Raw genomic sequence first — 26,192 nt, forward strand, 5'->3', positions numbered from 1 at the left:
TAAGGCAGGCAGGAAAGAATAGACTTTATTTTTTTAATGCTTGTGCCAGCAACGTTGATTCTTTCTCTCACCACTTCATATTTTATTTCTTTTTGTAAAGTCACTTGGATTGGATGTGTTTTAGGCAACTTATTTATGTAACCAAGTCAGAAGTTCTCTCACAAGTTGATATGCAAAAATGGAGCTCTTGGAGGTTTACGCAGAGAGGTGTTTTGGAGTCTCAACACTTTCTTGGGAAGATATAGAACAATTTAGTAACATTTATTATGCAGTGGTTGTGAAATAATTTTTTACAGGTTTAAATCAGCTATAGTACTTCAGTGTTGATCTTGTAAAGCTCTGAGATTATTTTACACAGTAGCAAGCAGCTGTCCTTATTTAACTGATAACTACTGTTTACATTTATTTTTTCTGCTGATTGACCACAAAATGTGAATTACTGGCTTTCAGGCTTTTGTGTTGCTTTTGCACTTCGTGTTAACATAAATTTATTTGTATCGAGCGTATTTCAGTTCCACTTTATTTTATCCAGCAATAAAGCATCTCAGGTATTTTATTTAATTTCTAACTTTTCCATTATCTGTACTGTATGAAAAGTGAAAGACTAACCTTCTGCCTTGAGTGATCAGAAAGGATGAGATTAGTGAAAGCTAATTCCCAGTTACAACTATGAAACAAAATTAACAGCCCTAGAGATTGTAGTAATCATTTTGTGAAGAGGAAGGACTCTTTCCACTGAAGTCAGCATACCCCCACTTCATAGTTCAGTTTTATATGGACACAAATAAATAATTTACCCCATTTTGTTTGACAGCCTTTCATTTTACAAGGAGAAGTTGTTCCGGATGGCAATGATGATCACAGGGTTAGCAATTGCTGCTTGCAGCATTCTCCCAGACATAAGGATAACAGCCCCCCAAAAGGTGAGATGTTTGTTGAACGGGTGCTTGGAGCTAAAGGTGCCCTTCCAGGGCAACTGGGAGGCTATAGGAGCAGCAGCTTGGAGGAACAGTGGCCTGGAGGAGATCAGAGGTCTGTTGTTGCTCCCCATCATATAACCTTGCCTTGCCAGAGTTTAGTGTGAAGAGCTGCAGGATGCTTTTCATTGTCAAAGAGTTTGGTACAGTGATGAGAAAGTTTTGGAGTTTGGTGACATTTTATCAATGCTGCTATTGAGGAAACAGGGATAAAGGGGAGTTGTCCCAAAAATGGAAAATGTATCAGAGGATGACAAAGCCACGTGTGATGGTTGATGGGTGGTGTTTTGTGAACAAAGGAAGTAGCTTGAATATATCTGAACTCTTTGATCTGCAAAGTGCTTCTGGATGTATCAACTTGAATTGTTGTCCATCTGAAATAACTCTTGCTTCTTCAAACTCCAAGTGTCATTGCAATGGTGGCCTGAACTTTTTCAATCATGTCTGGTGAACCAGTTTCTGACAACGTGACTTCTATGGTAAACCAGAGATGGTTTGTAGATTTGTTTGTTGTTTTTCTTCAGGGTGTGTAAACGGTTAATAGGGGAAGTATTTATTCTGTTAAATGGCAAAAAACAGTGTGGTGAATCCAGCCATTTCATTCCATGTGGGCATAACATGGGATTTTTTTAACACCCTCCGTTCACCCCTCAATGGGAATAAGGCTGCCAGTCCTCAAAGTTCAGGGGGGGAAAAGGATGGTGCTGTTACTCATTTTAAGGTTCCTGTCATGGGGAGAGTTTTTCACTGAACCTCTGCCATAATATTAGCATGTAATGGGCTTGCTGGGCAGGTAATTTCAGTTCAACTTGTAAGAAAGTACCATTATGTTCCCTCTTCACATGTGTTCATTGTTTTCTGTGGGGCTACCACACTACACAGAGCTGAACCTAAACTCAGCTGCAGCTCTTCTGTGGATACTTGAAGTACAATGATATCAAAAGGTATTCTCGAAAATCAGATTGTCACGTGTCTCACATGTGACGTCCAGAGCTAGTGGAAGCCTCGACTTCTCTGCAGAACAGGACAGGATCCTTTCTTTACCTCATCGGTGTGCTATGCAGAAAATGTATTCAGACCTGTGAAGCACTCAGTATATTGATGAACATCATAGAAAACCCTGCAGGAAATGAAATACTCCGTCTTCACAGGAGGTTTGCACTAAAAAATTCTGAGGACCACACACTAAGAAAGTGCTTTTTAGCCAGTATTTTCCAGCACTTGCTTTGAATAAAGTAGTACTCCAAAGCTCAGAAATAATGTTCCTTGAAATTGATTTTGATGTAGTTAAGTTTGTGCACAGAGTAGGCTGAATGAAGTTTTCTCCGGGAATCTTAATTCTGTCATTTCTTAAATTCCAAGTGCTTGAATTTTGTACACCTACTGGTCTTTTAACTTCTTTCTAAGTACTCAGAAGACGTTAATTACCCATGGTGGATTTGTCTTGATCATGGACTAACTGTGCCACAGATGCGTAGTTTTCTACGCCGGTTATGCACAGATGGTTTGGGTTCAGTCCACATCACTTACTGAAGGAGTGTTGTGCAGAAGTGTCCGTGATACTTATGGGACTGGTTTGGGTCTGGAAGTAATTTAGCTGCTTCCATGCGGAGCCCGAGGTTACTGCTCACAGAGCAGACCTCAGCAGCCTTGCTCCGAACAGTCTAACAGAAGGAGCTGTTAAACTCTCCTGTCTCCAAATTGCCTTTGCACCATCTTCTTCAGTGTTAGCGTTATCCAGGGATCCCAGTCCTATGTAACTCCTGCTAATGGGGTGCTGACCAATAAATAATACAGTCATAGGAACATGCTTGCATTCATACTGAGGATTACCTTACCAATAATGCTGCGGTCAATGAATTGTAGTAATACCAACAAAATGGAATAAAATCACCCAAAAATGATTTTGGAAATAAAATGTCATTGTTCAACTGCATTTCTCCTTTACATAGTTACTGGTAAATAAGAAATGTAGACTGTCAAATTTGGCTAAATCCACCACCTTCATCTTCATGTTCAGCCAGTGCATGATTGTCTCTCCCTGCCACCACACAGGTGATGCCTGACTAGGCACCAATGACAGACTGCACATTTTTAAGTCAAACAAAGCTTACGTGCCCAAATATTTTTCTTTTGTTCTGAATCTATTTTACTCACTTTTTTATGCAGTAAGGAAATAAAGTGAAAAGCAGAGATTCTGTAAACTGTCTTTCTGTCGATCAGAAATTAGGATTTAATAATTTTTTATAAATGTATTTTTGCTTGAGAATTTTGAGAAGGGGGAAAAAATGGGATCGGTGTGCATTCTGCTTAGTTACGCACCTACCTAGATTCACTGAGAGAGGAGAAAAATCTGAGCATGACACTGATGAAGATGATTTTGCTATGTTTCTCTTTAAGAATTGCTGTAATAAGATGGGATTCAGTATTCAAAGGAGTTCTCACTGTCACCATGCTGAAGGAGAAAAAAAAATAATAGAGGGATTAGAAGAGAATTACAGTTAATTTGGAAGGAATCTTTGCTCATTATCTGAGATGAATGAGCAGAGACACAAAACAGCATTTTCAATCAATATTTTGGAAGAGTGTGAGCTCTGTACTTAAAGGGATTTGTAATGATGTCTCTTCTCTGCACCTTTTTCTCATGGGAAGTCCACTTCAAATGAGAGAGATGAACTTGTGACTTGAGCACATTCTTTACTGTGAGATTTGAAAGGAGACTATATAACCCTAGATTTCACATAGCAGCAGACATACTTGAAACAAAAAGAATAAAAAGCACATTTAATGAAGTGTTGTATCAGTTTGCTTTCTAGTGCTGACTTTGGCTTTGTTTAGCCAGTACTTAAAGAATAGAGTCTTTCATTAATTTGCCCTAACAAGCATAAATTCAGGAGATGAAAGTGAATTCTTTAATGGCACGCACATTACTGCAGGGTGGAGACTATCCGAAACACTAGAGACAGGCTGAGCATGCTGAAGAGCAATAAATATCTGAAAAGTATATCAGGAATTCAGTTTCAGCATCCGTCACAGTGTAATTACGATGAAGAAAATTAGAAGGATATACTCACTGTTGTTTTTTAAGGTGGCTCAGTGAGTAGAAAGTGACAGATGCATTTTTTTTCTTAAAAACACTTGGTGTTTGGTTGCATCCCTTGATAGACAAAGACACGGAGATCTTGATTCAGTCAGCTTTTATTTTCAGACTGTTTGATTGGAGTCTTTTGTAGCCAGCACACAATGGTGAGGAGGCTGAGATGCAGTAAGACTTCCAGTCTTGTCTGTGCTTTAAACAGATGCGCTTTCTTCTCCCACTTTGCTTAAGAACTATGTTAATTTAGTTGCTGAACTTAAAGCATAGTGAATTCTTATTTATCCTACTGATTGCTGCTCTTGAGTCATTCCTTCCTGAGCAGGGGAGGAAATCAGTAATTTTGGATGGTTTGGAATATAGGTAGACAGGAAAGACGGGACTTTCTGTGCTCCTCTACAGTGAGCTTTAGATCAGTTGGTTTCAAGATAACAAAAGCGTTGAAGAAATCTTAAGTTTCTATTGCGGGGAAAAAAAAAAATCAGTTTCTTTACTGTTTTGCCACTAACATTTCAAACACTACTCAAGTGTCCCAAAAATGATCTTAATACTTCTGTGCTGCATGTTCACTTGTAGCATTTCTGTGTATTGAGATGTAGAAAGCCAGTGCTTCACAGGAAATTTCAGGCTTGTCTAAAATCCTGTAACTGTTATCACTTTAGGAGCAAGTATTGAGAAATATTAGAAGTGATACCTACTTGAGGTGTCTTGTAGTGCTTCTTAAAATAAGGTTTCTTCTTCTATTGTGAGACTTTTCCATATACGGTCCCTTATTTGGGGAGAAGAGGGAACACTCTTTGGAATAGGTTGCCAGGTGAAGAAACTATGTGGGAATTAAAAGCCAGTTTAATATATAGAAAGAATACAGCTGGAGAAGTTTACTTTTTTTTTGTTCTCAGTGTAGCTCTTCCATGGTATTCCCCAAGCACACCTTACACTACCAGCTAGAATAAACAGTGTTTGAATTATACTGAAAATTGGAAGGCAACTGAAGTGTCACTTTTGGCAGAACACTTTGTTTCCCACAAAACACTCTGCGGGAAGTGATGTGAAACACTGATGGTAGGATTGCTATTTTCATTGACTGCCATTCACCTTTCTTTTTTTTTGGTACTTTGTTCTTCAAAAATATAGCATGTGTTATTTTTAGAAGTCCATGCTTATTGAGAATATGCCACAATATATGAATTTTGGAGACTGACTTTTGGGTTTTGAGTAGCAGAAGTAACTTTACGTGCCCACTGAAATCGTTTTGACTCTCTGTAAGCCTCTCAGCACTCATGATAGCAAAAACACATTACTATATGACAACAAAAGATCAGTGATCAATTCTTGTGCTTTACAAAGACTGTGCTGATGTCTGTGAGGTAATGTTTAAAGTTTCAACTGGCACAGGAATTTCTCTTTTTTGTTTGGTTTTTTTTTTTTTTATTCCTCTTATACAATACTGTTGGGAATTCTTGTCTTTCCTCTTTTTGCTTCCCAAGAATCTTCCTTTTTGTTTAGGAAAAATGTAAATATTAGGAAATGTGACTTTTTTTTTTTTTTTCAAGAAAAACAGAAAGAAAAAAAAGCAGTCAGTGAGAATCTATCATTTTTTCACTTCAAAACTGACAGGTTTCATCCTGGAAGGTTTACTGTTGTACTAATAAGAAACACTGTTGATGACAAAGTGCTCGGTGTGTGAACACTTTTACACTACCGTATGTCCTTTTTCTGCTGTAGTTCATTTGTTAAGCGGCCCAGCTGTGTTACCCCTTAATTCTCTTTACTTTCCACATAGGGCAGGAACCCCAAGACTGTGCTTTTTTCCATAATCACGCTAAAAGTGCCTGACTGCAGTCAGTGAAGATCCTATCGGCATATAATAGAAAAAAAAAATTGTTTCATGTTTCCTCAGAGTTTCCTCTGCCCCAGGTGTGAAGGCACATGGAGTCTGACAGTCAAAACAAGCTGGTTTTGCTAAGACTGAATCTTGATTGCATTTTCTTCTGAACTCATATCTGACTCTGGTGTTTCCCAGTCCAAATGCTGAGTTCATTCTCAAGGCTTAGCTTTTTGGCGTGTAAAGGAGATGCTGGAATTCCAAACTGATGTGCTGTGTGTAATTGATAGTGATTGATAAAAGACAGCCAGCACCTGCGGGACCTTTCTTTGTGCAGGATAAATAGGTGTCTGAGGAGTTCAAGAAAGGGAGCTGCAGAAATTATCTTTACCGTTCTGCAAAGGTTGGTTTGTGTTTCCCTCTTTGTACCTTCAAAGTCAGGATTAGCATTGTTTACACAGACAGAAGGCTTACGTTCATGATGATTAGTGGAGAAGGAGAGGCCTTGAAATCCATCAAATCAAGCACATTGCCAGACTAAATTACTGCCAAGTAGAAGGGCTAAGGTATCACTTCTTAACTTAGGAGTCTTACTAAGTTTCCCTAGTTAAATTCTAAATTTAAGGTAAATTTTCTTTTCTGGCTTCTAGCTCAGTGTAGTTATTACTTCTTGGCCATGGATTAATCTTCAATTTAAATTCAGTTTAATTCAATTTAATATTATGGGAGGGACTAAATATGTGATTGAAGGGACCAAAGAAGACAGAGCCAGACTTCAGTGCTGCATAATGAAGGGACAAGAGGCAAGGCCTGGGCGCTATCTGAAATACAGGAAATTAGATTTAAACGTAAAAACAAACCAAAAAAACCTGTGAGGGTGACTGAGCACTGGCACAGGTTGCCCAGAGAGGTTGTGCAGTTTCCACTCCTGGAGTTATATTCCACATCCAACTGGAGGGAATCCTAAAAAACCTGCTCTGGATTTCCCTGGTTAGAACAGGGGCTTGGACTAGGCATTCTCCAGAGGTACCATCTAACCTCATACAACCTGTGATCTCTGACTCACTTTTACTGCTGTTGTGAAGCGCTTGGATGCCTAAGCATGATAAATCCATTATTAAAAGTTTAAAATACACTTAAAGATGAGTCTTCTCTGAAATTGATGTGTGAACTATTTTATTAGAGATGAGAAGAGACACCTAATCCTTAAAACCAGATCTTAATTTCTGCCTTGAAACCAAACTCCTCCTCTTTTGTTGCAGCATCAGTACTCAGGGCAAGAAGTCATAGCTGGCAGTTGGGTGTAAGCCCACTGGAGTTAATTCTTTAGTAATTCCATGGTTAGCGTCCTGCACTGGCACGGTGCTTTTGCAGAATACCTCGCCCCACAAGAAATTCTCTGTGGCAGTCTCACACTCATGTCCTGCTCCTTGAGAAATGAAGTTCTGTCAGCCAGTGTGGAAGTAGTCTAAGAAAATCCTTTAAAACTCCAGAAGTCTAAATTCTTAAGAAAAAAAAGTAACTTCACACACATGTTGGAAGAACATTATTCAGTGTTACAGCCTGTATTGATTCGGTTAAGAAACAGCTGCCTCAATTCAGCTCTGTATATGCATACATTATAACATGTCATCTTAATTCAGGGCTACCATGCATTCTCTTTTTCCACAGTAGTTTTGCTTCATGAAGCACTGAGGATGAATGGTCATCTTTTAAAATCATCTGGTTAAACTTTTATTTCCTTTTTTCTTTTGTCTTTTTCCCTTCTCCTGTCTTCCTTTCTTTCTTAATTCTTTGTTTCCTTTTTTCTTTCTTTCCTTTTTTTTTTTTCATATTTTCATGCTTTTAGTCAGCTTGCAAAATAGTTGTCCAATGCTGGAGTAGACTTGCTCATTTATTAATAAGGTATTTTAATTACATATTTCTTTTTAATGTGGAAATGTTTTAAACTTTTGCTATATAAGCTTTACCCAGCTTATTGTACATTGGTAAGTGCTATTAATCTTGTAAAGCATCCTGGAATATAGTGCATTTAAAATATGAGGGCTGCAACATAAAATAATGATTAAAACAATTATGGCTAATCTTGCAAAGCTTTTGTAATGTATATACGTAAGCCAGATTTCAGTTCATATAAAAAGGCATCCAGCAGGTTAACTGCTGACACAAACAAGTGGGAGTCTGTTCTTTCTTCGCACTCTAGTTAATTGTAAGAAATACCACAAAAGGAAATATTGGAAGAGGAGCAATTCTGCTCCACTGGCTTTGGTGGGGCTTGTGCACTGCCACAGGTGTTGCCTGGTATGTATAAAGGACCAGCTTTTGCTGAAACACTTGAACCAGTTAAAGCTGCCTTATGCCCCTTGACCTTGCTGCGTGCTGGTTTTTAAAAGAGAGAAACACCAGAGGAAAAGGGTGGCAGAGGGAACAAGAAGAGGAGAAAATTCCTCTGTAAGAGGTTTCTTCGGTCCTGGACTTGCCATGTGTTGGCCATGGGAAGGGCCAACTTGAACCTTGGGAACACCAAGAACTGTTGGGAAGTAGGCTTTAGGGAGAGGAGATGTGGGAGACGTGCATGTGGGTGTGAGGTTGAAAGGATAACTAGAGCCCTTCTGATTAAGGAGCCTCAGAACAGAGAGTTATGGAGACACTGGCTGTGCAGGTACCTTTCCTTAAAATAAGAGGAGGGTGAGAACCTGCTACTCCCCTCCCAAACCACAGTCACAACCTGCTTTCAAAGTGGATAATTAGGCTTGTAAATGCTCTGTGGCCCCTACACCTGCTTTGTTGATGAGGTGTTATCAGCATGTCATCGAGGCTTCAAAGCTTTGACACGTTTTCCCAGACTCTTGGCCAGTCGAAGCTCTGCTCTGAGTCCGGATCTGTCAGCTCTGTTCCCCTTCGTTTTTGTGTAGTAATCAGCAATGAAAGAGGGTTTCTTTGCCAGCGGCCCCTGGGGTTCACCAGAACTAAGGTTATTGTTAAAGACGGACAATTAGGTAGAACAGAATAATAATAATAACACAGATCTAAAAGTCTCTCCTTTGTGCCAGGAATGTCAGAGTTATAAATCTCCTCCAGTATTCCCTGTGGGCTTTTGTGGACAGTGGAAACTATTGCTAGGTTGTGCCATTTAAGAACATACTGTTAAACATGGAGTTTTAACAGACTGATTAAAATACTAAGTGTCAAAGTACACGTGTGCTGTCTCTTTAGAATTAAAATAATGGCAAAGGCATGTTTTTAGCTGCCAAGGAAAGAAAGGATTGACTCCATGATCCTTATGGGTCCCTTCCAACTCAAGATATTGTATGATTCTATGATTTTTGTTTCTTGGTGAGCTTGAATTTTAAATACGATGTGCTTTTAAGGGCAAGTTACAGCTTGCCTCTGTTGTACCTGCTCAGTTATAACCACAGGCACCGATGTGCATTGCAGGACCTGAGCGTGCTGCAGAAAGCAGCCGTATTGATTGCCAAGGAGGGTGGCGTGTCCAGGCCTCCTGGTTTGTTTGGCTTTGCCCAGGGATGACCTCTGGACCATAGCTTCTTTTGAGCCTGTAATACGGGGAAAAATTCTGGTTGTCACTTTTGTCACTCATTTTCAGTGTTAAAAATAGATGAGTTTTATTGTATCTTTGTATATTTTGCCATTAAAGTAGATGGGAAAAAGAAAGGAAGATGTATAGATTAAATGGTTTAACCTATAAACCATTTTTTTTCTGCATAAATTTTAGCTTTGAATAATACCCTAGGTCTGAAACTAGCATGCGGAAGTTTCCATATCCATATCCATAGAAGTTTCAATAACATATCATTAGTTTTGAGCTACTAAAATACTGCCTAAGACTAAAAGATAGGCTTTGCATAGTGTCAGCTAGCATAAAAACTTCAGATTTACATTAGCAACGCGATATATTTGCGGTCTTTGCAGTTTCAGTTTATAACTTTAATTCTGTGGTGTGTTTTTTGTAAGAAAGTTCAGTTCGTGGTTAATCCAGTTAATACAAGTTCAGTACATGGTTAATATGGGAGTTCTGAAAATTAATTTCTTAACATGTTTCAGCCATGATGTGTGTGATAACGAAAAGAACAAATGAACAGGGGATTAAAAGAAGGGATTAAGCAAAGATTTGGGATTTGAAGGAACTTTGATAAGAAATAAAGTGTTCATATACTTTTGGCCAGGAATAAGATTGTTTTTATCTTCCTAGATGACGTTACAGATATCTTTGACAGGAGTAAGGAAATGGGAATAGGTGTATAAACAGCAGATTTTGCACTGAAGCTAAAAGCAACCATACCAATAGTAACAGTGGGGGATGGGGGGGGGGAACCCAACTAAAAATTTTAGCTGGTTCTAGCCCTGTGTAATGAGTGTGAGTCATAAGGTTTGGCACAGTGCTGCTTTGTAAGATCATTTTCAGAAGCAGTGGAGAGGACAGGTCATCTGGTTTATCTGATGTCACGTCTTAGAAGCAAAGGGCTCTGCCGCAGTTTTGTTAATTTTCGAGCAGATAGATGGTACAAAAGTTGTATTTAATAATGATTTTTCATCAGGAAAAACACTGTGCATTATCAGTGGATATTATGGAGATAATAAACTCTTCCCCAAGGGTGTGTGTTCAAGCATCTCTGTGGGAATGTGCTACAAGCAAAAGTAGAAGCTCGCGACATCGAGCGTGTTGGGGCTGAGATGGAAATTTTTGTGTTCAAAATCAAGGTAGCCCCACCTGGTAGCTGAGCTCTTGCCTCTCTCTGGTGAGGAAACACGGACAAAGAAATTATGAGTTTGTTTGTTTGTTTTTTTTCTTAAGAACAATTCTCTAGCGCTTTGTAACATAATAATAGATGACTGTATTATCTCCTTCCTGGGATCCCTCACTACACAGATACTGAAATTTTGTTCTTGACTGGGACCTTTACTTTGACAGAGTATGTCTTTTTGGTGCCCAGGATAGCATATGTAAGTTAGTAATTTGTTTCCAAGTGGAGTGAAGGCAATCACACAGACCCTTAATTTCTCATTAAATGATGATAAGATTTTAACTAGCAATGAGAAAGATGACTATTAGCAACCAGTTCTTCCCCATTACTTTCATCACAGTTCTGTGTGTCATTCGTGCTCAGCTGTTGTTGTATACAGCGTGTCGTGTGCACCACGGCTGCTTGCTATCAAGTGCCTGATGAACCAGAAGCTTCCGCGGGAGCTGAAACCTGCTGTGACAGTGTCTGGCTTTGCCCCGCTCACCCTGTATGCTTGCTTATTCTGATGGAAACAATTGCAATCAGAAGATGCCTCCCTGCCATGACTCTTGACATGATGAATGGGGTTTGGACTCATAGGAAACCTTAAGAAAATAGTGCTTCTGCTCATTGAGAATGCTGTTGTTTTCTCTAAGTTAGTCTTGTGGTATAATATGAAGCAGATAGAGCAGATGAGAGAAGCAGGTGTGTGGGCAAGAAACAGCTCTGAAACTTTTGACACTCTGGGTGGGAAAAATAGACTTTTGCTTAAAGTGATGTTCATCGTGATGTTTTGTGCTAGAGTTTTTCCCTTTTGTCCCTGTTAACTTTATATATAGGAGAGATCCCGGGAGAGCATCAGTGCCAATACTGGCAAGTTTTTAGAGGCTTTCTAAAACCTCTTATTTCACAGAAATCTATGAAGTTTCTGGCTGGTCTGTCCTTTTCTAGCCTAAGCCTTTCCTAAGAAATCCAGCAATTTTCCACTTGAAAATAGCTATGGGTAAAGTCACACACTACTTTCACATAAGATTAAGGGTTTGACAAGGGTAGTGGGAACAAAGAAATTCCAAATTAAGTCTGCTCCATATTTAAACCCCCCTCTCCCAGCCCCTTGTTGCACAATAGCAAGCTTTCCTAATGCAAGTAGGTTGTTGATATACTTCCAAAAAGAATTCCAGTTAGCTGTGAGAGATGGGATTAAATGGATTAAATAGCCTCCTCATTTTTTAGTGGGGAAAAAAAAAAAAGCACTTTGGTTGAAGGCACGTACAAATGCGAACTTAAATGATTTTGGATGAGATTGGCCTTCTGAACAGCCTCAAATTGCCTTGCAAATTACTGTCCCCTTTCTTGGAGAGGACCTGCACGTTGCTGGTGGGTACGCGTGCATGCAGACATGCCCATGCCGGGTGGTGTGCATGTGGAGTTTGCACTATAGCTGCAGCCATTTCAGCAGACTACGGTTGCGGGCCAGGAGGTAGGCTATCAGTCAGGTAGAAAAGCCGTGAGGACTATAAAACAGTGCAGAATGCTCTGTGGCCAGTCTGTCTCCTCCTAGTGCAAAACTGGTGTGCCCCACTCTGCCAGATCCAAGCCCCAGGAGAACCTGAGCACTTCCGGCCCACCGGTCTGCTCCTACGTACAGTTTTTGTGGTCTCTTCCATTTTGTCATCATGTCATGTGGTTGCTAGGTGTTACCTTTTCTTCTTCATGATATGAAACCCAACATTCTCCTTTTTCTAACTCTTCTCGTCGACTTATTTTCCTAAGTATTTATAACGCATCAGCTTTGTACAAAGTACGTACAGATTCTCCCTAACTTACTCTTCCTCGTAATGAAAGCTGATTTCTCTTCAACCCTGCCTATCATGTCTTGCTTTCATTTTTCTGATCCCTGAAGACAGGAAATAGCAATATGAAGCTCCACGCCAAGGTCTGTCAGCAGCTTATGACCTGATGTTGGCAGATAATTACTGGAGTAAGGACTTTTATGTGGACAGCACGACTGCATAGCAAACCTGTCTTTTGTCTTTGTTCTAAGGCTTTGTCCTGTGAAACTTATTGGCCACTTGTTCAAGCGGCAGCAGTAGTGTTTTTTTCATGTGTTAGTAATTTTTCACCTATACCCAAAGGCCCGATTCTGTTGCTGGAAAGACACAGATAGTATCATGTACTTGGGATAGCATTGACAATGACCAACAAGAAAAGGCAGTGGGAGGGTTTGGTTAGCCAAGATTAGTGGTAGCAGATGAAAATTGTCAGGAATCCCTAAAACTTTTTTGTGGCTTCTTTCTAAGGTCTACTAATTTGCCTTAACCTGTTGTCGTTATGAAGAGTCACGTCTAAGAGGCTGAAGAATAATGCATCCCGGATCTCACTTATGCCTCCAGTCTAACTGGTCTTAAGTATAAGCAGTGGAGTAATTTTGTATTGTGTGCATGTTTTCCCTTTAAAAGCAGACTTCTTGCTGTCTTTGATTTCTGTATTAATTTGGAAAGCATGTGCCAAGAGTAAAATTTGTTTCACATTTGTTTCAAATTCAAATTAAATCCTTTCACCCCCAACAGAAGAATTTGCAAGAAAAAAAACAGGGGCGTTGGTGACCTTATCATGACTGGATCTCATCCTGCTAAATCTTTTTAGCATTGAAAGGAAGTGAAAGCAAGAATTAAGAACTTTGATTACTGCTAGGATAGCAGCGTTCTCCTCTTTCCTCTACCTTGCAAGGAAATGCTACAAAGCAGCCATTTATTCAGTCAGTACAATTCTTATCTCTTTTCGCTGACTGGCTTACGTCTTTTATTTTGCCTTGACACTTGGGCCTGTGTCCCTCCCGCCTGATGTTATTCACCTGAGACACGCGTCTTCAGAGGGTGGTGAATGATTGCTTCCTGGAGAGGAGGAGCAGAGAGCGATGGGCAAACCCCAGCAGCAACGCCGCCTGCCTAAGATAGGAGTTATCTCCTTGCCATTTCCCTCTCACTTGCTTTTTCTCCATCTTCATTGACCGTGTAGGGTGACTTTGCTTCCAGCTCAGTGTAACAGATTAGATAAGGAATATAAGCACCTAAAATTAGTACCTCAGGTTTTTTAACTGTAAGCAGAACAAATAGAGCAAAGGAAAAAGGAGGAGACTTGAGGTAAAAATGACAGCTGCTTAGCTATGGGGGTCCTTAAGTGCTTGCCTAACATTCATGTCTTTGAAAATCTGCCCTCGAGGAAAACATGGCTGCACTGTGCACAACCTGTGCAAAACTTAGCCAACGTTCGGCATGTGTTTGGAAGATTAATAACGTTGTAATTTCTCTCAACCTGTGGATTTTTTTTTCTTTTATTCCCCCATAAAGCGGTGTACTAGGGGCTCGTCAGGTTGTGCGTTAGGTAATTGAGTTGTTATGCCAAGAGGCTGTGCTGAAAGGTGTTACATCAGTGATTTCTTTTTCATCCCACTGTGCTTTGATCTCCGGCTATAAAGCAGAAGATCTAACAGTGGAAACTTTTGAAGATGATAGATGAATTTTGCTAATCCACTTTTCATAATCCTTATGAAAAATGTCTGTCCTTATCAGTCAGAAAAGATTTAATAGCTGTTGTCTCTATAAAGTCTTATATTATCAGGATTGGAAACTATGGAATTACTATTATGAATATTTTATTTGCATGTTTTGAAATGTTGTAAATGCTTTAGAATAAATGAATAAAGATGCTTCTTTGTTAACCATGCTTTGTTGTATTTTCTCACTAAAATACAAAACTTATTTGCAAGAGAGCACTGTGCAATGGTGAATATTTGCTTTCCTTAATGGTGTTAATTGCCCTGCTTTAATTTCATATTATTGGAATTCACTGAAACAGTCAACTTAATGCATATATACTAATTCCAAACATTATATGATGCTGAAACAAATGGTAAAAGGCTTGGCTCACAAGATGCAAAGCATTGTAGATGATGGAACTGTTAACGACAGTAAGCGGTGTCTAGAATACTGTTTGCAGAGTTTGGGGCAATAAAATGTGGCATCTTCTAGGAAGGAACAAGTGCCCGTGCTTCTCCCTGGGTGAAATTCACACTTATATCATCCAGATGAAGTCAGGAAAGTTACTGCAGTTGCCCAGGATTTCATCCAGCACAGTCTTGCCTGATATATCTTTTGTTAGTCGAGCTCCCCATGTCTCTGGAAAACCCCGCTTATAGAAAATTGCCATCAATGCTTAGGATTATAAAAAATAATCATCAGATCTAATTACATGTTATCTCTTTTCTTTACAATAGCTTTGGGACAGATTATGCTCTATGTTGATGGCATGAATGGCGTAATAAATCATAATGAAACCATCCAATGGCTGTACACACTTATTGGGTCAAAGGTAAGACACTCTCCAAAATTCTCATATGTTTTTGGTGTTCTTTAAATGCATTTTATTTGTATTATGTATCCATTTAGGGTATAAACAGACTGCGTGTTAGATTCTAAATGAATATGCAACACTCTGCATGGAAACCAGGGCACGCTAAGCTGTTACTTCTTTTCTACTGTTTTTATACAATTTTTTTGCTGTTGGCACAAACTCTGCTTTTAAAAGCAAAGGTACTAAAGATGACCGCATTACTGTCTCTGCTGCCATTGCAGTTGACTGTGCAGAAGTTATTTTAGTCTTGCAGTTGTAATTCTCAAGACATTCTTTGGAACCACTTTTTGGGGTGGTTTGTTACACCTTTCCATTCTATGAATGCAAATCCTTTTCTACGGTTTCACCATTCTACACTGCTCAGCTTTGCTGAGCGCTGGGGGAGGACGATTCAGAGTGACTTCCCTCTAGTGCCTGAAGAGCCTGAGAAGACGAAATCTGATAGCGGCCTTCAGAGGGTTCTTTGTTGGTCCCTACATACAAGCAAAGGCTGAAGGCCGGAGTATATATGTGCCCTGGGTCAGTCTCCTCCAGTGGCATGCACAACCCACTTTTAAGGATACATTTACTGGAAGTGTAGGTAAAGCCACAAATACACCATTCTCCCAGTCTGTTGGCTCTCCAGCTTTAGGGAGTTCATTAAGGCCTGCAGAGATTGCGGCTGCTCTTGCCATGTAGAGCTGCGTGGGATAGATCTGTATGACACAATAGCTGGGGCAGGGTATCTTGGCTATTGTTAACAACTCAAGAGTTGCCTTAATTGGTGGAATTGAATCTGTAGTTAGAATTACTAAGAAATTTCCAGGAACTTTTCCTCAAGTGGCTAAGTTGCAGAAAGTTGCTGTTGGATACTGTAGTGGCAGAGAGATGCTGCTGCTCTCCCGCTTTCCTGTGACAGTTTTCATAGCACAAGGAGAAAAAGAGTTCTGTGTCCCAAGAGCCTTTTTTAAACCCTACAGAATTTTTTCTATAATGTGCAAATTTCAGCGCTGCAGCAGGTTATCAAGTCAAAGAACTGTTTTATCTTGGGTTGATGTACCAATATTGATAGATACATAGAAGTAAGATAATTATGGTTATCAAATCCCAGGCTTGCGGGGCGGGGTTCAGGATTGAGAGAAGATGAGGAGAAACTTTTCTTCCGTGTAAAATGTTCCACTGTTGGCTGGGCATTATGCTGGGCAGTTTGCCCTCTTGAAATGGGGGATGTTAGCCACAGTTGGAAAAACTGATGCCAAATGAGAGAGAAATGGTTTTCTTGGTAATGGATCCTCACTTCCTATGCAACAGATAAAAGAGACAAGCAAAAAAGGAAAAAAAATATTACCGTGTCCGTGATTATTTTAATTCTCTAATGCACCTAGTGGGGTGGGGGAGAAACACAATTGTATTGCTACCTTGCGGATTAAATACTGTCTAGATTTTCTTGACCCCAGAGTACTTCAGCTCTCCAGTCCTTAAGCTCCTTTTTCCCTCCCCCATCGCCAGCCCAAATGATTATCTCCATGTCCTGGCTCGGTGCCTGCAGCTAAGGAATGCAGGCAATGTGCTTTGAATAGTTTGGTTTCAGGTAGCATCAAAGTTGCTTTTTCATTATTCTTTGACTGTCTTGGAAGAGATCTAAGTCCCTGTCTGTGTGCCAGAAGTTAACTGAAGGTATGGCAGGCTTACTGTCAGAGCGTGGTGGGACAGCTGCTCTGCGCACTTAAACGTGGTTTTGACTTTCTGTGAAAAATGAACCCCTGGAATTTGCAACGCACCTATGGTCTGATTTACAGCCCTGCTATGCTGGTGCCTTCTGCACAGCAAAGGTGGCAAAAACATGTTAACACTGCTGAACAAAAAAAAGAATAGTAAAATTGCCAATTAAGTCTTGGGACAAATCCCTCTAATAGGATGCAGGAGGAGTACAGTCATTCAGCTGCCACAGCTGCGACACATGGCTTCTTGCCTTCTCAAAAGCTCTGACCAGGTTTAATATACTCAGCAGTGGAGGTGATTGAATCTTTTCCACTGATTTTTTTTTTTTTTTTTTTTTTTGTGTCAAATTCTGTAATGGTCTGACCCTTCACTGTTACTTGCTCTGCTCTGTTTGTATAGAGCTGCTGGCTCTGTTGCCCTTGCTCACTTGGAGTAGTGTGTTATTGCATGTGCTTGTCCCCCGCAGCACACGTGTTCAGCCAAGGACCTGAGGGTCTGTCACACTTGGCACAGCAATGGCTTTAATTTTGGCACCCAGCTCCAAGTTCACTTTAGCCACCCAGTAATACTTCTGCACAGGAATAGGGGAAAGGGGCGGGAAAGGGAAATAAAATTTGCAATTAGTGAGAAAGAAGGACTAGAAGCAATATACTGAAAGCCTGTATAGACTGTTGTCATTATATTCCTTACTATTGCTACTTCTGCTGCAGTTGTAGCATCAATAGATGCTTATATAAATGGATTATCAGAAGTTGCTGATAACTTTAGCGCTGTGGTCTAAATTTGTTCTGAACAAATTTACTGGGGAGGTGATTAAAATTCCAGCAGAGTGACTGCACTGGTGCTGCTGCCCTTAAACTGAGTAAGAGGCACCAGTGGTGTCAGGCTGAAGAACTGACAAGTGGGAAGAAAGTTAATCTGAGATGACTCATCTGTTGGTGGAAAGAAAGAGGCTCCTGTTTCAGATTGGTATTATAATAGGTGTTAGACTGGAAATTAGAAATCAGCAGTACTCTTCCTCTGCCATGCTATTTAAAGAGAAGAGCATTATCAGCAAATCCCAAGCTTTTAGGGCCACTGTTGGTCCTTTGCAAGACATATCCAACCATGTGTGACCATGCCAATGCATGCTGGTGGCCTCTCACAGGCTGGCTATAGACAGCTTTCCAATCATCAGTGGCTAATAGATCCCTGGCATCAAATATTTACAGCATAATCCCAATTTAAATGTACGTTACTACTATTTCATCATTAGTTCTATAGGCAGCAATTCATCAGTCTTTCCCTGTTTAACAAAGCATTCAAGTATGTACTTAATTATAGGTGTACGGTTACATGCTGTTGGCTTCCAGGGAACTTCAATACATAACTGAGGTCAGCAGTGTACAAGTACGGAAGAGGGCTATAGCAGGGCCAAGGCTCTGACCGTCTTATATAAGCTAGAAGTTGCGTAAATAGGAAATATCTATGTCAAGCAAGTTTTCTTTTAGCAGTCATTGGTAGCATAGAACATTCATGCAAGATAGTTTACTTTTTAAAAGACAAAACTGGGAGTCAATGCATGTTAGTTAACAGTGCTTTCAGAATTGCTTCTTAATTTTTATCTTTTTCTTAAAGTGCGTAAACTTAACCTATCAAGGACGTTACCTTAACTGACCATGTGCCAGAACACAAAACTTCATTCAACCTCACAGCACCTGGGAAATGGTATTTCACCACTTTCTCGGTGTTTCTGCCAGCTGTATGTTGCTGGTGCTGAAGTTGGAATTAAGTTTTTGCAAGGTATCGCAAGTTGTATTTAGCCTAGTTGTAAAGGGACCTGAGGCATTTGTTCACACTGGCAGCTGTCACCCCAGAGCCCTGTGGAGCTCTGTGGTGGATCACCGGCAGGTAGAGTCTGGGTTTGATGGTGATGGCGAGGACTGTTGGAAAATTTTTCTTATCCAAAACAAGGGACGCCAGGTTAAAGGCATATATGCACTAAGGCATCTTAAGTCCTTATAACGTATTTTTCATCTGTTAGCATGTATTGAGGTAATGTATATATTATCTTTCATATGTGTTGGTATTCCCTCTGACCTGGTAATAGAAAGTGTACAATACTGTATCAGTGCCTTACGCTCTCCTGGACTAGCTACCGAGTGTTTACAAAGAGTACATTTCTAAACCAAACATCTTGGAAAAACGCCAGGTGTTTATATTGTCCCCTAGAGAAGCAAAGGTTCCTTTGCATCTCAAACCCACAGACTTTTGCCACTCGACCTCAGCCTTCAAAGGCACATCTAAGGCATTATGTGGTCCAAAGCCTGAGCCTGGTTTCACCTTTTCTTTCCCCGCATTTCTGACTGCTACTGATGATGATTATTTTTTCCCATTTGATGATCCAGGCTGTTCTAATTTCCCCCGGGGGAGCTAAAGCCCCTTTTTTGGCATTGTTTTCGGTGGAAAGTAATCCATTTTCAAAGTGGTGCTGGGTAACCTCAGAAGACAGGGTGGAATGTTGGGCCCAGGCTGATACAACGAGGTTGATTAAAGATTCCTATCTCACATCTTGTTTTAATTTTTTTTTTTCTACTTTGCTTCTGTCTGGGTCCTAGATTGCAAGGTTAAATATGAATTTTAACTAGCAAGTTGTTCTCTGTGCCTTGTGTGAATCTTTTGCTTCCCTTGGTATTGAAGTAGGGACTTTTTGAATGTTTTAAACGTAATTCAATCCAAAAGAAGAAAAAAACTATCTCAAAGCAAAAGGAAAAAACCTACACCATTTGAACAGGACGTAGCTGTAGTGGGTGAATTTGTTGATTTCAAAGGGAAAGTCCAGTAGAGCTGCTTTTCCTGCACGGTCCCGGTGACATGTTAAAACATACACACAGTTGGTAAGTCATTTCACAAGAATTTTGAGAGAAATAATATACTTAGTCACAAAAAGCACTAAAATAATTTTTACAAGTGAATCATTTAAGGTATATAGAGGTAAATACTCAGTTTAAGAACTGGACTGAATCAGTCTCCGTTTCACAAGTCATTTATGCCTGTGCTTAACTGAAGACGTAAGCAGAGCAGAGAACACCGTATAACTTGAATTGGTGCTTTTCTTTACCTCAGGAAATTGCTCGTCAAATCTTAGGCAAATGAATTTTAAAGTGGGTCTACAAATACATACCGAAAAATAGCTTGTATTCGTGGAGAACGTTACATTTGTAAGGGGCTTAACAGATATGAGTAAGATTAAAATAGTAGCGTTAGTAGTACTAAAGCCCAAAGCATGTTGAATTAAATCACCCCCAAATCTGGATGGTATACTCTCTTGTTGAGGGTCTTGGAAATACGATGTGTTTGCATCTGATTAATTTTTCTGCCAATATATTTTGAAAATCATTGTGTGTATGGATGGCCTATCTTATTACCTTTGCCAGGATGATGAAAAGGAATATATGTAGGAACATGCCTAATCTTTGTGAGCAGGAAGTTGTACTGTAGAATTGTCCTGCGCTTTATTCTTAATGTGTTTGGAAGGTGATCTAGAAAAGCTGGCCCGCTAAAAGAGTTAAGCATCCAGGAGAAATTACACAGCTTGGGGACCTACTTTGATTAATTTCACATGTTGTACTCTTCCCAGTCTGCTGCCTGGATGGTTAAGGAACTGTTTTGCAGCCTCTTACAAACGAGACTCTACATACAGCTAATGCACAAGCTACATAGATTGTACCATCTCTCTTCCCTCCAGCCACAACTCTGATAAACCTGTGGGTTTGTTCTGTTTTCAGGTTTAGCCCAGGTAGAAATGTCAGTTAGGTGTTCGTCTTACAGCCTTTCAGGCTCCTTTGCTTCCTGTAAGAGTTCAGAGCAAGGCTGAGATTTCCCCTCGAGCCCTAAAATCAGTGTGTCTTACCCATGGGCTGCCCTGAGCTGGAGACCTTGAGCTGTGGTGAACAGGTACAACTGCTTTAAGTTCAGTGAAACTGTGAACATGCATGTCAGCTTAGCAGCTGGTTCTTAAATTTAATCCGCTGTGCATTTGGCCATTGAACTATTGTTATGAAAATGGTTGTGTGAGGGAGAAACAAAATCCTGGGTTTATAGGAACTTAACTCTCCTACTTCCTGCCTCTCAAGAGCTTGAGCCAACGCTCACCCAGGTCGGGCTAGGGCTTCCCTCCATCTCTTATTCAGAATCTATAACTGCACTGTTGCATGAACAGAGTTTATTTTGTACGGTATTTAATTAGTGCTTTGAAGATAAGGATCAGGATGTTGCAATAAACTTGGAATAGGATTCGCCAGCCAGTGCAGACTACATTGTGCGCTCGCTTTGGTCTGTCCAGCTCAGGAGGCAGACTGCTACGAGTGCTGCTCTTCTCTACCAGCTGTATTTGTAGGTGGGTTTCAAAGTCGTTCCATCAAACGTGAGAGTTTGCAGCAGTCCAGTCTTGCAGCAATAACTATTCCTGTAGCTCCATCTGTTGCATTCACTTCTGAGTATTTTGAAGGGATAAACACCTATTTTTCTGTGCTCAAAATGAACTCTTGTAGATTAAGGCGATACTAGAAAACACACAGCTCCCCCAGATCATATCAGAGATCTGATTTCAAGTCCTTTGAAGTGCAGAATGAGAAAATGTAATGATTAACTGCCAACAATGTGGCAAACGTTCAGGCCCAAGTTTTCACTCAGTCTCATCTGTTCAAATCTGTATGAGAAAATGTCCTGTTAGCGATGAGTGAAATATGTCCAAGTATTTCCAGAAAATACCATGCATCTATGCACATGTACAAGTTTCTTGTTGTAAAGGAAAGGTATGAAGAAAGGAAAAAGCAGGGGTTACACTAGAATTAGGTAAGGGAAAAAAATGAAAAACAACCTAAAAATCAGTGCTAGCTTTTAGAATTACCTTGGTCTCTCTCACTAATGTAGTTCATTGTCACAGATCTGTTACCATGCAGATTTGTGAGCAAATTATTGTGCCTCAGGCCCTAACTATTTGAATTTTCTATTAGCTACTAGTGTTTTCTAACAAGCACTAAGTCCAGCATTCCTGCGGAAGGGGAAGATGCAAGTGGAAAGTTTGTATTGAGGGATGAGACTAAAGAAAATGGAGCCTACTTGTCTTTCCAGCAGTCTTTGACTATAAAATCAATTGCCTGAACAAGAAAAATAGAACATTTTCAACCATAAGTTGTCAGTTAGAAAAGAGTGAAGAAGTATGAAAGAGTGGCTCCAAGGATGAAAAGCAGCTGGTTATAATTGAAGCCTCTAGTACACACCTGAGATTTTTATGCGTATCTAAACACAGAAATCAACTTGGCCGATATAAAACACATTGCTGTCATTATGCCAAACCTTTTTGGGATAGCTAAGCAATCATTTTGCAGGGTAGAAATATCGTTAGTCCTAAGTTAAGAGTTTAGTAAGGTGCAGTTTAAGGAAATATACCATGTTTTAAAATTAAAATAAACAGTTATGTCTGAAGCTTTTCTGGAAGCACTGTTTCATGAACTCGGATGCATAATGCTTCAGTCTGCAGGCTTACCTTTGCAGGGTTACCTGTTTTCTGGTCTCTGTTGCTCTTAGGTGAAATGAGGGAAAGGTCTTCTGGTGCATAGTCAGTTGTTGAAATGCCACCAAACTCAAATTTTTAGCTCGGACCTTTCACGGAGGTGAAACAATGCAGTTTTTTCCTCTTTTTTGAAATAAGCATATGCAGAAAGTCCAGGTAATGCTTCAAAATGAAGCAGTTCCTCTGAATTTCCCCATTTTTTTTAATCCTCATTTCCCTTTTGTTAGTTCAACTATGTTGTTTTTAGCACTGTCAAAGAACTAGGATGTAGACTGTGCAGGTAAGTGCCTCTTCATGCAGGCACCTACATGTGGCCTTAAGCGTAGGCATCCTGGTGGGAAGCCGCTTGGCAATCCTTCCTTGCTCCCCTGAGCCCTCTTCTCCGAGACTGATACTTTATGCTGCCAAACTCGACAGCTTCTGACATTGGAAGATGATTTGGGAAGTCGTTTTCAGTCTGATACTACCACATGTGTTATCAGATATGGCTGTATGTTAAACTAGCTATTGTGCTGGTCTAGTGGATGACTGATTCTGGCTTATATATTTACTCTCATCAGTACATGAGTATTAGAAATCAAAGCTGTAGGCTCGTGTCAGTAGCAAATATCCTTTGTCCTCTGTCCTTGTATTCCCATTTCAGCAAGGCACTGGGCAAGTCCCTCCAGGTACGATCAGCAATGAGGCCCTGAATCCTGGGGAGTGGGGTCCGTGTCTGTGCCATGGGTGGTACATGAGATAGATCAGCATGAAAAATAAGAAAATGCACCGTAGTGAATGGGCATGTTTCCAGAAAGTGCCAAGTACCGGTACCTCACCTGTACTTATTGCCAAATTGATATATGGTTCTTCTTCCCCCTGCATAGTGAGACCAGGATAAGAAACAAACCTGACATCCAGATCTTCTGAGGCTTAATTAAGTGTCCTGAGTTTTAGAGCTTTTGGTTGTTCTGCCAGCAGAAAGTGCAGGTGTGTGTGCTGAGATGACTTCTGCAATTCTGTAGGAAGAAAGGAACTGGTCAGTCTTTTGCATTCTTTGGTGTGTATTAATGTTCTGGCTTTTTATGACTGTTAAAAGGCATTATGGTTAATTTTTACTTAGTCCTTCAGATTTGAAGAACATAGGTAGCCTTTCCTTATCTTAACAGAGCTTTGGGGTTACCTTACATATGTATCGCAATACCCTATGATATTCATGCTGTGACAAGCATAGTTTAATTAATTTATAGCATGTGGGTAGGATTCTTTGGTTAATCGCTTCATTTTTCTCACTGTTCATAGTAAACTTTTGGAGACTTATACCTTTTCACCAGGTTTCTTCTTCCTCTCACCTCTATTTTGGTGATTATTGAATTTTTATTAAAGGTTTTTGAGACGAACTGCACTGTTAGAATGGATCCTTTTTACAGCATTTTGCAGAATGCAAGTACAGTTAGTGAGGAAACAAGAGCAGAAATTCCACACAAAGTCTGTTAAAATTTTTGGCTGTGCAAGGATCTTGCACTCCTCTAAAAGTATGAATTGAATCCGCTGTGTACTCTGTGTCTGCTGTGAGGCATATAGGACCCTTTTTTTTTGTCTGCAGAGCTGTGGTGCTTAATCTTCTATCTCAATTTTTTTTTCTGAATGTCCTATCTTTTTGGAAACTCCTTGACACAGCAACTGAATTAGTCAATACAGCATTGCCCTTATTTTTCTTCTTAAATTTGTCTTAATTTTCTTCTTAAATTAGTCTCTGTCGTGGTTGCCATCTATATAGTACAATAGTGGAATCCTGCCTGCGGGAAAGAAGGTGGTATCCAACATTTTTCGCCGCGTCACGTAAACCAGATCCGAGACAGCCAACACAGCAGTTAATATACCACTGTTTTGCTTGTAGCTTAGCCTGGAAGAGTGACCCAGATAGGGAGGGAGTCCATACATTGGGAAGACCCAGGCTGAATCCAGCTTCCAGGCACATTCTTGAACCAGTCTCCAAATCCCTTTGTGCCCCAGTCCCTCATCTGGAAAATTGGTGTTTGCATTTTAGAGCCCTGAGGGAAGAACATGGGGGAGCGGAGGGAGAGATTATACGTGTTGAAGACAGATACGTAGGTGAAAGTTGAACCTAATACTAATTGTTACCATATCTTTCCTTCTGGCATCTCTCAAAAATGCTTGTCATTCCTTTATTTAGCTATAGTCGTTCTTTAAAGCAACAGCTACTAGCTAAAGGTGCTTGGATAACAGTGAAAAACGTGCTGTATCAAAAATGGAAACCACCAAAACATATATGATGGCTTTATATTCAGCATGTAGTGCACCCCAAGGAACCTCTTGAGTTGCAACCAGCTCAGGTCCCTGAAGTTACCTCACCAGGTTATTGCCCCTAGGACTCATTGTGGTTACCTCATAGGTTTTTTGTGGGTCTCCTCAGCTACAGGACTAGTCCTTAGGAAGGAAGATATCTAGTAAATGTGTGGACTTCAATTACTTTTCATAAGATCAAGATCAAAAGAAAGGCTCTCTGATATGTTTACTTTTTTTTTTTTCTTTTCCTCCACAGTGCTCTAGTAGTAGTTTATACCGTATAAAGTCTTTTCAGAATAATTTCCAGTGTACCAGCAGGTTCCTTAGCTGGCTCCCATGGTACATTGAAATGAGTCTCATCTGGACGTGCTGTGTGCTCTCTTTCCATATTCTGATCCTCTTTGATCACAGCAATCAAACGAGGAGCTCAGATGCTTCCTGGTTTGCCCCCCTCTATCTGTCTACTATTTTCCTTTTTTGAAGACCACGTTAATGAAAAACAAGAATGTGGTGTTCAATATAAAAAATACTGTTAATACCTCAGCCAGTGTGGAATTGTTATAGATTGGAATTGTTTTATAAATTTGATATATTTTTTTAATTTCCTCTTCTTAACAAAAGGTACAGAAATGTAGCAAATGTATGCTTTGTCTTTTTTGTTTCCAGCAGCATGTAGCTGCTTCCTTTAGTTTAATAAGAAAATGAAAGCATCCTCTCCAGAAGCCATTTTTTTCTCCACTTCACTTTAAATTTCACTGTGTGGTTGTCTAAGCACCTTATTGTTATGATTTTGGAGGGAAATGCAACTCTTTGCTAATTGGAGTTGGAATGCTTCCCCAGTCGAGCTTTGCATATGACAGCGTTTCTTGCAGAATGTAAATAGAAAGAGTAAAATGGGACAAGAGACCCCTGCAGGTATTAATCTATGCGATTGCCTCAAAACTGTTAATCCCATGTGGGCTGAGTTTCTGTTCACCCTGTTTTCCTTTAAATAGAGAGAACAGAATTCCACTTCTTTGTATTTTTTTTTTCTTCACTGTGTCACTACCACTCTTCATCCTCTGGAGCAGTCCTCTACCCTCAGGTCGCTGCTTCTTTTTGTCTTCCTCATTGCGGTGTAGCTTCCCTGTGTACATGCTCTCCTCATATTTGATGTCTGTTGGGCCACTCTTCCATGCACAAGGGAACTGTAGAGCCCTCTATAGAAAGGATTCTGCATGGCTGTAGGGGGAAAGACGTGATGGACCACCTGAAGACAGGTTTGCTTCCAGACCTGCACTGCCTGATGATTGCTCAGATGGAGATCTGTACTAGCTATGGATCTGACAGTGAGATTTGTGCCAAACTTGCTTGGAATCATGATATACCTCAACTTTCATCACTGGCCTGCATGATGTCCCTTCCTGTTTCCTTGTCGTCCCCCTTCGGATGTGGGGATGCAACTTGAATGCCCAAGTTCAGTTTCTGACAGTGGAAGATTTACATTCAGAGCAGAACATCGGACAGAAAATATTAGAAATTGCAGTATATGTCAAAGAGGGTGGCCTTGCCATTTGCTAGGGTGGGTATTGTATAGGAACAGCAAGTGTTC

The 26,192-nt window shown here is 40.2% G+C and overlaps 1 protein-coding gene across 11 annotated transcripts in view; it reads left to right on the forward strand.

Moving 5' to 3' along the window:
* FHOD3 (formin homology 2 domain containing 3) overlaps positions 1-26,192 on the forward strand; it is a 399,793-nt gene that overhangs the window by 223,135 nt on the left and 150,466 nt on the right. For all 11 annotated transcript variants that reach the window (XM_074576320.1, XM_074576316.1, XM_074576317.1 and 8 more), the window contains exon 6: positions 14,918-15,012. In XM_074576320.1, the coding sequence (XP_074432421.1) occupies positions 14,918-15,012 (95 nt within the window). The remainder of the gene's footprint in view (positions 1-14,917; positions 15,013-26,192) is intronic.

Source organism: Larus michahellis, chromosome 2 (genome assembly GCF_964199755.1).
Source record: "Larus michahellis chromosome 2, bLarMic1.1, whole genome shotgun sequence".
In the NCBI taxonomy this organism is placed as follows: domain Eukaryota; kingdom Metazoa; phylum Chordata; class Aves; order Charadriiformes; family Laridae; genus Larus; species Larus michahellis.